Raw genomic sequence first — 12,542 nt, 5'->3', positions numbered from 1 at the left:
TGCTGTTGCTGCTTTTTTCTCTTATACGGAAGGGTAGTCAACTGGCGTGGCATCCCTCTTGTGAGAAGGGTAGTTAAGGGGGGTGACATCCCTTCTGTGAGAAGGGTAGTCAAGTCATGGGGAGTGGCATCTCTTGTAAGAAGGGTATCAATGGTGTGGCATCTCTTGTCAGAAGGGTAGTCAACAAGGGTGGCATCCCTCTTGTGAGAAGGCATTCCACCAAATGCCTGGCTCCTTGTTAATAATGTGGTTCTGATCAAATTTAAGGAAACATGGTCATTTCCCCTCTCCACCTAAAAATGCTAAAAATGTATGAGGGTCACACCCCAACTGCCTCCTCAAACCCATAGTTATGTGTGCCTGAAAGGAAGGGTGTTGTCACACTTGGTCCATTCCAGCCTCTCAAATGAAATCGGACGTCCACAGGAGATGCCCTCAGTTCGCTTTGCATTTGAGTCTGATTGGTGGTCCGCTTCCTGTGCGCATTGTGAACACTTAAAGGAACACACCAACATTATGGGAATTGCACTTACCGCCTTCTCTAGAATGAATGAATGAGTGAATACCACGCCCACAACACCAGAGGGAGTTCCACAAATCATGTGCAACCCAGATTCGGCACAAACAAGGGATTAAACACTTTTCGCAATTTGTGGAGCTCCCTCTGGTGTTGTGATCGTGGTATTCACTGACCTTTGGGAAGTATTTTGACATGTACATGGGTACCTTGGTCGTGTAGTGTATCTTGTAGATCAGGCCCATTGCAAGTTGCTGTACTCTGTCGTCTACTCTAAGCCATCCTAGGTTGGCAAAGTGGGCAGGGGTGAGGTGGGTTCTAGGAGTCAGGTCAAGCAGTAGTCTGACTAGTTTGTTTTGAGATGTTTGTAATTTGGTTTTTAGTGCCTTTGAGGTGCTTTGGTACCATGAGGTGCAAGCATAGTTGTAGTACCCTTGAATGAGTGCTCCTGCCAGAGTCTTCAGGGTATTCTTGTTTACCAGAGAGGAGATCCGGTACAAGAATCGAGTTTGTTGGTTGACTTTTTTTATTACATTGGATGCCATTTTGTCACAGGAAAGATTTGCCTCTAGGATGGAACCCAGGCTACGGTTTGAAAACGGAACATGATTAATCAATCTAAGCAATAAGCCTGATCAATTTCAATAATAAACCACTCTTTCAGTGTCATGATGTTGATCTTATCTCCTTTTAACGTCACAAAGCACAAACTGCTATTCACAACAGCCGTAAAGGGGGCTGAGTTGTGGGATCTTATCAGGGCTGCAGTGAACCAGAAAAGGATCAAGAGTTCTCTTTCAAAAAGGACAATGTGAACACCAACAGGATGGAGCTAATTTCTTCTTGGTCATATATTTGGTCCACTTAAAAAGGACAGAGTTTGGTTAGTTTAAAAAGGTCTATATGCGAAAACACCCACATCACTTTTCTGTAATCGTACTTGGTTAAGGAGAACTTCATGTCTGGCTTTTCTGTACCAATGAGCTAATGTTCCTCCTAATGTCTGTTCTAGGCCTCAGTTGGCCACCAGGCTGCTGGCCCACAAGATCCAGTCTCCACAGGAGTGGGAGGCCATGCAGGCCCTCCAGGTGAGTCCAGAGGATGAGATGCACCCATATCACTTTCCAAATGCAGATACCGATTTCAAGTACTTAACTTTTAAGTATCAGCTGATACTGAGTTCCGATTTGTGACTTATACCAACCAGTATTGGCTTAGACCATTTGTTTGAGGTAACCGGACAAAAATGATTGAGATATAATTAGAATTTTCCTCCATAAAAGATTAAGCTGGACTTTGAAGAAGTCTTTATTCATAGCACACATTGCAACATAGTCATGCAGCGACACACACATGCGATCGGCGACACTCGCCAATAAATCAAATCAAATCAAATCAAATTTATTTATAGGGCCCGACAACACACGTTAATGTCCCCATGGGCCGTACAGGTCTTCTTTAAACAAGTCAAGAAGACAACATAACAATAAGTCAAGAACAGAACAAGAACACCATAGGGTCCAAACATTTTTTAGATGAATGCAAATAAATGAAAGAATGCAAGCACTCCCAGACATACCCCACGCGAAGGTAAGGAAAAACTCACTAAAACCTAACAATAGGGAAAAAAGCTCCACAGGCAATGTGGAGGAGAGAAACCTTAGAAGGGCCGTTCAAGGGGGGATCTCCCTTCTTAGATGTCGGTGATAGTAGTGTTGCAGACGGACAGTTGGTAAGCATGCACTCATGTGTGTAGTGAAACACAGATGAGTGCATGCAATAGCAACTGTACATTTTGAAAAATTAAAGATAGAGTTGATAGCGGATCTATTTGAAGCACAGGGGCGGCGCAAGAGGGTCACGTCCTCCCCGTCTTAGTCACGGGACATTCAGCACTCCGGTCGTTGCTCAGGGACAGCCGGAGACAGGGGGAAGGGGGGGTGGCACAGAGAGGGTCGCGAACTCCCGGCATCATCGCGGGACATCCGGCACTCCGGTCACCACTACGAAACCTCCGAAGACAGGGGGGCACGCAGAGGGGGTCGCAATCTCCCGGCCTTCGTCAACGTCCAACACTCCGGTCAACACTCCAGGACAGCAAGTCATAGGAAGACAGGGAGACGGGACAGGCGTTAGACAGCCAATACAATTTTGTCTCTGCGCTTGACCCATCCCGTCGTTCTTCAAGAAGCAGACACGGTGTGGGGCCGCACCCGGGGACCAATCCAAGTGCTCATGTCCATCTTCGTCAGGGACACAACAGTGTTTATCTCTTTGTTTATCTCTTTTCCTGGAGGGGAAACCCTTGCGAGCACGGGGAGAACATGCAAACTCCACACAGAAAGGCCCGGGAGATAAACAACCTGGCAACCTGCTCCCCAAGCGGGAATCGAACCCAGGACCTTTTTGCTGTGAGGCGACAGTGTTAACCACTACTCCACCGTGCTGCCCGAGATTAGATCTCTATAAAACGGATGTAATATGCTTCTGTGTCCCAAAAATACTGAAAAATCAAGTCACTTTTGTTTCTGACACAACACACATGTCGCTTGGTATTGGATCTCAGAATGGGGGACATTCACAGATACCCATTTTCCGCCTGGTATGGATCTGATATCCAGTGTGGGTGTGTCCCTAAATGTTATGTTGCCTTGTTTAACCAGGTGCTGGAGATGTGTATGAAGAGCTGTGGGAAAAGGTTCCACAGTGAAGTGGGCAAGTTCCGCTTCCTCAACGAGCTCATCAAAGTAGTGTCCCCGAAGGTAAAACCAGTCAACATGTATCTGTTCAAGTTATCTTATGCCTGTCCATTTTACAACCAATCATTTCAAATTGGTCAAAACCTGCCAAAGTTATTTCACCCTATGGTCTCTTGATCTGTGATTCAAATAAGGAGGAATACCAAACATTTAACGTTTATTACTCCTATTTGAATCTTGCTGCTAAAACCGGCACCTCATGAAGACTATGATGCACCTTTACCTACTCTTTAATTTCTCTTGATCTGAGATGTGTAAACCATCAAAATAGAGAGGGCGGCTAAGTGGCGCAGTGGGCAAGGCGCTCGCCACTAACGCAGGAGATGCTGGGTTTGAGCCCAGCTCTCGGTGTTACTTCCGGCTTGGCTGGTCGTTCATACTAATACAATTGGCAGTATTAGGGGGTGGGAAAGCCGGTGGGTTGGGATCGGACGTTGTGGACAGAGACTCCTACAGGTCGGTTGGTGCGCTTGTACAGCAGAATCAGGAAGCAACGGGGGCAGCGTGAGCCTCCCACGCTTTACTCCTCGCCGCTGAGAGATCGCGCTGTACAGGTGAAAAGATGCGACAGAGGGGACACGTGATGCAAGGCTTGGTCCACATTGCAGCCGACCAGTGGGAGGCATGGTCTAACAACGTTCGAGACAGGGGAGGGTAGAATTGGATAATACGAAATTGGGATGATAGAAAAATGGGGAGAAAAAGTAGATACATTTTATTTTTCAAAATAGAGGTTCAACATATCTCGTCCTCCTCTCTCCTCAGTATCTGGGTTCACGGTCACCAGAGCCGGTGAAGAAGAAAGTCTTGGAGCTGATCTACAGCTGGGCCCTGGGGCTGCCTGACGAGGCGAAGATATCTGATGCCTACCAGATGCTGAAGAAACAAGGTAAAGATCTGATAAGTCTACCAGATGCTGAATAAACAAGGTAAAGAATGATATGATGGGTCAACCATATGTTGAAGAAACGAGGTAAAGATCTGATGGGTCTACCAGACACTGAACAAACAAGGTAAAGATCTCATAGGTCTACCAAATGCTGAAAAAACAAGGTAAAGATCTCATAGGTCTACCAAATGCTGAATAAACAAGGTAAAGATCTGATGGGTCTACCAGACACTGAAAAAACAAGGTAAAGATCTCATAGGTCTACTGTACCAGATGCTGAAGAAACAAGGTAAAGATCTCATAGGTCTACCAAATGCTGAATAAACAAGGTAAAGATCTGATAGGTCTACCAGATGCTGAAGAATGAGATAAAGATCTTTTAGGCCTATCCAATACTGAAGAAACAAGGTAAAGATCTCAGACCAGATGCTGAAGATTGAGATAAAGATCTTAGGGCGCTTACACATATAGTTTTGGTGGACTCGGTGTGATTCTGGGGGTGAAGTTGCAACATTGTTGCATTCTTCATTTGGTTCGTCTGCATTCACATTGCAATTTGTCAAGCGCACCAAACTTTCTGAACAATGTCACGCGGTCGAAAAGGGCACTCATCTATTGGACACATCAGAGTGAAAATGTGTGTGTGTGTGTGAATGCGAGCCCTATTGTGTGTGTGTGTAGTAGTAGACGCAGCGGGAGGAGTGTAGCGGAGAGAGTCGGGGAGCGGACGGTCTCTCGGTTTGATTGCATGAAGCGCCGGTGAGGTTGACCGGTGAGGAGTTTTTTTTTTTGCGCGTGCGTGTGTGACTGCAGCCCTGTCTGACCAGTTCCACCATTTGACCGAATGTCTCGCGTCTCACATATTGAGAGGATGTCCCTCTTTTCGAAGAAAAAAAACCCGCCTCTTGTCCACACACATTGCTCTGCTCGTGACGCTACCTCATATCGCAGATCTGATTGGTTAGGTAGTAATTTAGCGCTCTGCTCGTGAGAGTCGTGACTCACTTCCTATATTTGGTCTGATGAAGCGAAAAGAGACCTACGTTTTCAGGCGGACCAGAGTTCGCTTGTTTGGTTCGACTGCGCATTCACACCACCCCAAAAAAGCGGACTATCGAATTCTGGTCCGATAGTCCGGACCAAACAGCTCTGGTGTGAAAGCACCCTTATAGGCCTACCAGATGTTGAAGAAACAAGGTAGAGATCTTAGAAGTTGTGTAGTGTGTGTGTTCACGCTTACATGACTGCAGTTGAAGTACTATATGGGATGATGGATGTACTAATTATATTCAATAACTCTCTTGTCTTGTCGTGTTCTGCGCTTGTTCACCAGGTATTGTCAAACAGGATCCAGAGCTGCCTCCTGACAAGCTACTGAACCCTCCCCCGCCCAGACCCAAGAACGCTATCTTTGAGGATGAAGAGAAGTCAAAGGTAAGTGTTTGGGTCCATTCCAAAGGTTTATAGTAGGGTTGCACATGACTAAGGACAACACCGTTGTAACCGGTGACAACGGACATTTTACAAAATTATGCTCAATATCTGTACAGTGCTTAATTTGATCTCTAACGTTATGGCTTGTGTCCACATATAATTTCTTTCTGAGTGCCAGTGTCTTTTTTCAATTGTTCCCAATGAGGAGTGAGTGTACACGGCAGGCAGCATGCAGGGAAAGCGCTGCCCGGCTTCTGTTTTCAGAGATATTTTCTGTGCGGCCGCTCCGAGTGTTTCTAGTTGAAAACCTCTGAACGTTTCTGAAAGGCGCCGGTGTCGTCACTGTCGCTCCTTTTCAGGCAACCAATCATATACCACAAATCGTGTCATTCACCCACATCCTCCTTGCTCTTTGGCCGTCAGACTGCACGGGGACAGCAGGAACATCACCAAAACTCCTCCAAACCAAGTATGAGGACAAACATCCTCAGGTTGGTGGTCATCGCGTCAAATACAGCAAAATAACAAATGGCTAATAAAAAGCAAAGGGGCAAAACTCACACACAGCGTTTAAATTTTTTCTAGAGCCTTCTTTCTCTCCTTCACACAATAGAAATATAATAAAAAGCATACATGGTGGGCAAGTAATGTACTCGGTGGATGCCTGAACAGAGTAACGCCGGTATCACCGGCTATTGTGGCCTAGTTTATAGATATGTGCTCGCGTCTCCTCCTGGATTCCTCAGTGAAGCTTCACAGGGAAGAGATGTGAGGAGAAGAGGCGGAGCAAACAAACGTGTTGGAAGGAATGGAACGTTGTTTTTCACTCGCGTGACGTTCTGAAGTCGTGTTTGCGGGAGGAGCGTTACACGTTTAACTGCCTACGTCAAAGAAATCTTCAAACAAACACTTTTGCACGAGGACACATGCATATGTATCCTCTGCTGGAGGAGAAGAGCAAGGAAACCTCAGGCTTCCTGTGTATTTCCTATAGCTTTGGAGCGACCTTAAACAAGCGCTGAAACGGAGGTCTAGGGCCTCCACAGGTGCGTTTGATAGAGCTGGCGGACACTATGGGGTTGTGACTCCGATTAAAGAATCACAGAGGCATGCTTCAGTTAATGATTTGTATTTGGGAATTTGTGTGGTTGTCTACAAAGGAATACAATACAATATACATTAGTAAACACAGTGGTGACGTACATAAATATAATGTCATAAACATGTGGTCTATAGCTACAATAATATTAATAATTAGGGCTGTCAAAATTAATGCTTTAACTTTGGAGATTAATTTAAATAAATTAATCTAGATTAATCTATGGAGTGAAAAATCCTCAATTTTAGCGCTGCGGATATAAGAAAGAGGTCCATCTGAGTCAATGTTGATGGTTTTGTTGAACATTTGTATTTCACAGGAGAGAAACTATTCAAAGAAAGCTATTAAAATAGTATTTGAATCTAAATATACTTTCTTTGTGTTGATTTTACATTAATTTCATGATTTTACTCAAGTAAATATCTGTTACAAGCTTCGGTCTTAAGTAGAAAAATGCTATTTTGTATCTAGATTTATTACAGAAAATTGTGAGATTAATTAGTTATTTTTTATCTATTGACAGCACTATTAATAATATAATACAACTAGTAACTAAGACAATCGCTTAACCAGAGTTATTAATATAACCTACCGTTTCACATTACATAGACTATGCAGGGAAATTACTCATGCAATACATGCAAACAATATTACCGTAATTCCTCTAATAGTAACCCCGGCTTGTATTTGTTTCAACTGTAGAGGGTACCAGGCTTGTATTAGGAGGAGGCCTGTATAAGAGGGAGGCCTATATTTCAAATTTTCAAACGGATCATAATGAATAAATCAACATTTTGTGTCAGTTTGAACCCAGTAAAATGTACTGGGTTCATTTATTGAAACCAAGTACTGTATGAAATAGTAAACAGTGCAATTACAGGTGGTCACTGGTCATTTCAACGTTTTCAAAGTGAAATCAAGTAACTAGCTCAGTATGCAGCTCAGTATATTAGTAACCCGGCTTGTATTAGGAGGCCGGCTTATAATTGCTTAGCTCAAGAGCGCACCCGGCCATTAATAGAGACCCGGCTTGTATTTGAGACCCGGTTACTATTAGAGGAATTACGGTAAGTAGGCACACACTGTAAACCAAGTGTAAAGAAAGATACATTCAATTCACTAACAGTAATGAGTGACGAGTTGTATTTATATAGCCTAGCTAACACACAACTAAGCTAACCAACATAGCATGGCAAACGGCATCTCAATAGCAGAGGGAAACATCGACAGAAATGGATCAATGTGAACATAAGTGCAGAGTAAGCTCCAGTAAATTAATTGGGTAGGAACGAAACATAAATACTATACTTACGTCTGTCATTGACGCACACTTTCCCCAAAGGGAGAGAAGTAACTGTTGCGTACCGTCAAACAGCTGAACTGAGACCAAACTTAAGGGCCAGTAACCTTATCGGCAGACCAGAATGCGACACTAGCTGGAGCACATCACGCTGAACAATTACACTGGCATAAATCAATCACCCTTTCCTGTCAACAACAACATATTAAAGGGCAATTACAGATCAAAGTCATCTTATTAACAGGGGCTTTCCTACAAGCGCCAATATTTCACTTTCCAGGCCTTGAGGAAAGCGGGAGGAGGAAGGGATGTTTTCTTTAGCACGCAACGGCCCGCATGTGGGCCCTCTTGAGGACGATTTGCCCACCGGCACTTTGGCGACCTCTATAGGCTTGGGTGTGCATATTTTATACAATATATATATCGAATTAAAGCCCTATTTGTTGCCTGTCGATAGCCCTTTCAGGTGACCAAATCTGCTCAGCGGTTCTCGAGTTACATGCCGATATGTGAGGGGTGCACCAAAGTACAAGGCAGAGTCAGATTACCACCCCCGACTCCCGGGGCTCTAGCGCCGTCAATCATTTGGCGATTATTGGACAGGGTTGTAGCCAATGAGTGTGGCTTTCCAATGATACCCCACGTGGCGATGTACGAATCGGGGATCTAGGTGAAAAGTCACGAGCGAAAACAAAAAGAGAAACGCTGAATGAATTGAAGTCTGAGGAAAAGGAAACCAGGAACGCTACACAGTTTACCAAAATTGCTCCTAATCACTCATTTCTGAATGGACTTTTATGAAATTTGGACATGTACTACACAAGACTTCAGGCTATGTACCCATGGTGTCTTCTTAGCCATACCAATTTTTGGGGAAATACTACTTCTGGACTACTAACTACTACAGAAAAACGTGTGTAACAACAAGTTTTTCTACAACTCAAGTTCAGACCTATGTTACTCTATTTCATTAGCGCTAAAAGTGAATTTTCTTTATTGTATCAAGAAACTTCAGAATGTCATCTTTCAAAAGAGACCAGGCTCATGCATGTGCTATAAGTATAAAGTATAGTATTTTGGTTTGCACAAGAAGTATGCAGTCCTCAAAAACAAAAACTAAAATGACCACTTTTGGGGGCGATTGTTCTTTGGAATAATCTAAAACATTGTTTCTCAAACTCCAGTTCGGGGACCGGTATCGTATCAATCCCAGGGATATTGCTGAGCAGTCCCTGGCCTGGTTATCTGTTATAGGCTCTCATCTCTTTTCTTGGTGGATCAGCCAACCAGGCTGCATTCCATGTATTCGTAGGTTAAATAATCTGTTCGTTCATTCTGTCTCCCTGACTCCATTGTGTCCTGTTGTCTCACCAGATGCTGTCTCGCCTCCTCAACAGCACTCACCCAGAGGACCTGAAAGCAGCCAACAAGCTCATCAAAGAAATGGTTCAAGAGGTCGGTGTCTTTCCTGCTCGGGATTAGTGAACACAATACATTAAAATTCATCTTACCTAAATCGCAATGTGGACCAGTGCAATTTCCAAATCACAGGAGTATGATGCAATCATATCACAATTACAATATCTGTAAAAATAAATAAATAATGATAATTTAAATATCACATATTTAAATATCACATTTTCCATATCGTTCGGCCCTAAAATACAACAATACGATTATATTCAACATGTACAATACAGTGATCCTGTGTGAAATGATCAGAATACTAGCATGCTGCATAGAAGACTAGGAGAAATGATAAGAATACTAGCATGCTGCATAGGAGACTAGGAGAAATGATAAGAATACTAGCATGCTGCATAGGAGACTAGGAGAAATGATAAGAATACTAGCATGCTGCATAGGAGACTAGGAGAAATGATCAGAATACTAGTGTGCTGGGTATTATGAGCTTTTTGTTCTCAGTTTTGGGGGATATTGGGAGATTTTTGTCTTGAGTTTTGGGGTAGGGGTAATAGGAGCAGTCAGTGTTTAATAGTTACATCAGTGCAGCCATTGTGCATATTCTTACTTCTAGCTTTCAGCATTGAACGTGGTAGAAAGGTTCAGTTTGTGCAAATGGCAGACACTCAATGGTGCTTCCCCCTTTGGCCGACTGGTAGATGTCTGGCTTCCCATGCGGGAGATGTAGGTTTGAATCCAGCCGTGTTACACATGCCCGTCTGTGTGTGTCTTAGGACCAGAGGCGAGCAGAGAAGGTGTCCAAGCGTGTGAATACCATCCAGGAGGTGAAGGAGTGTGTCAGTCTGCTGACTCAGTTACTGGAGGACTATGACAAGACCGCCAGCACACAGCACAATGCCGAACTGATACAGGTCTGCTGCAATGGTCACACACACACACACGCACACACACACAGACCTTTTTATGATTTACATCATGCCTAGCGCTTGAGTCCTTATTTTATTAGTCGATTAATCGGTTGATTTGGTCTTGGTCAACCTTTTATGTTTCTTTTTTTTAAAGAGAAAAACTTCACAGAGCACACAAAGTACATTTCAGTGAGTCTCAGTCAGCTTGTACAGACAGGAGATCAACCCCATTGACTTTGCATAGGTTTGTGGCTGCTCACTATCTTTCTATATTGTGCTGAGAAAGCATTCTACCGATCAACATAATCATTAGTGAGTATGTTAAGAAATAGGGCCAGGGTTCCATATATCCGAGCTATCCCTCTAAATCTAATGTATATTAAGTGCCATAGCGTATTTGTGAATATACTATCGTGATGACAGAGATATATGTGACTCAACTCATTCAGCAGGTTTCACTGATCCACATCAGCCTATTATGAGGGGGCGTACATAACACGCACATCAATGCTGAACTCATGCAGGCTGTGTCAGTATATATACACACACACACACACACACACACACACACACACACACACACACACACACACACACACACACACACACACAGGCAAATAGACATACACTCACACAGCAATGTTAATCTCTGATAAAGCGGATACAGACCACCCCTATGAGAAAATGGCTTGAAAACGTCAACATATTGTGTGTTTCCTGCGTGCAGGACTTGTACCAGCGATGTGAGAAGATGAGACCGACACTGTTCAGACTGGCCAGCGACACGGAGGACAACGACGAGGCTCTGGGTGAGTGAGGTAGTGTCAAGATCACATCGCCCGGAAGGCTGTAATTCATCATCACTTTCACCTAAAACATAGTTTCTAAACCTAAAAAAGTAGTTTCTTTAAATCTCTTACCTTAACCTCTAACCCTACTACCTATAAATAGGGCTGCTCGATTATGGCAAAAATCATAATCGGGATTAATATTGATAAACAGGATCACTCATTGATTTGAGATCATAGGACAACGACTGAATTTGTTTGACTTTTCTTCTTGAACAAAGGCTGCCTTTCTGTCATCTTCTACAAGTTACCAAAGACGTTTCAAAATAACTGGTGAACACCATGGCTCCCTCCTCCCTCTCCACACTGGCTGAAACTACCGTTTGGGCTTGGAGGGAGGGGTGGAGTGCGCCGCTGTGAAGGAAGAGTGCACTGCATTTACACAAAATGAGAGCAACACGCCATGCAGTCTTGTTTTCATGATCGCGGGAAGGGAAGCCAAAATCATTATTGAAATTGAAACAGCCCTACCTATAAATGAAAATGTCCTTCCGGGAGATGGGATTTAGACACTATCCTGTTGATTCCTCTTCATATTGGCCCCATTTGGCCCCTACAAATGTCCTAACCTAGTTGTACAGTAAATGACCAAGTAAGGCTTTGTCAATATTCCAATGTACAGTGTAAAATGTGTGTGTGTCCCATACCCAACCCCCCCCCCCCTCCCCACCTCCAATGTACAGCCCTCACCCAACCCACCCAACCCCACCCCACCAACCTCCTCCAATGTACAGTTTCTACGCCAAATGTATATACACTCCTTTTCTGGACACTTTTGTATCACAAACAGTACTGTATTTGCAAATCTGATATGTCATAAATGTATAGATGTAGCAGTACTGTCTATCTGTATGTCATGTATGTCATATATGTTATGATGAATTGAAAATGGGGGACCCTGATGTAAACAAGACGAAAGTCTTTCTCTGGTCTGCATCCCCTTAACAATTGTATTGAGATGTACTGTACTGTACCCATTCTGCAATCTGTTAATAAACTTTTCAATCAATCAATCAATCAATATCAGTGCCGCTGCTGGATAGCTTATTCTCATCTTGAAAACAAAGCTGCGGTATAAAAACCAGCAAGTGTTACCAGAGAACTGCATTGACTGCAACATTATAATGATTGAGTATTTCATACATCTGTTCAATCAAAATGTTAACAGATATTCTTCATTTCAGTCGTTGTGATTGTAAAAATCAATTGATAAATGTAATCTCTTAGCCATATCTTCTAATTTACCAGACAGCTGAACATGGCTAAATCGACCTGCTGTTTACGAGGGCTGTCAATTGTCCCTAATAATACCGTTCCAATATGAATGGGCTGAAATGAGGCACATTCTAATGTAATTTGAATA

General features: G+C 43.4%; 1 protein-coding gene across 1 annotated transcript in view; it reads left to right on the top strand.

Moving 5' to 3' along the window:
- LOC311240200 (ADP-ribosylation factor-binding protein GGA1-like) overlaps window positions 1-12,542 on the top strand; it is a 30,665-nt gene that overhangs the window by 1,578 nt on the left and 16,545 nt on the right. The window contains exons 3-9 of the mRNA XM_084328743.1: window positions 1,530-1,605; window positions 3,181-3,279; window positions 4,042-4,165; window positions 5,499-5,599; window positions 9,373-9,453; window positions 10,197-10,334; window positions 11,059-11,140. Of these exons, the coding sequence (XP_084184869.1) occupies window positions 1,530-1,605; window positions 3,181-3,279; window positions 4,042-4,165; window positions 5,499-5,599; window positions 9,373-9,453; window positions 10,197-10,334; window positions 11,059-11,140 (701 nt within the window). The remainder of the gene's footprint in view (window positions 1-1,529; window positions 1,606-3,180; window positions 3,280-4,041; window positions 4,166-5,498; window positions 5,600-9,372; window positions 9,454-10,196; window positions 10,335-11,058; window positions 11,141-12,542) is intronic.

The sequence above is a fragment of the Notolepis coatsorum genome (genome assembly GCF_963971535.1).
Source record: "Notolepis coatsorum genome assembly, chromosome: 14".
Classification (NCBI taxonomy): Eukaryota; Metazoa; Chordata; class Actinopteri; order Aulopiformes; family Paralepididae; genus Notolepis; species Notolepis coatsorum.
This window is presented reverse-complemented; position numbering and strand designations above follow the sequence as displayed.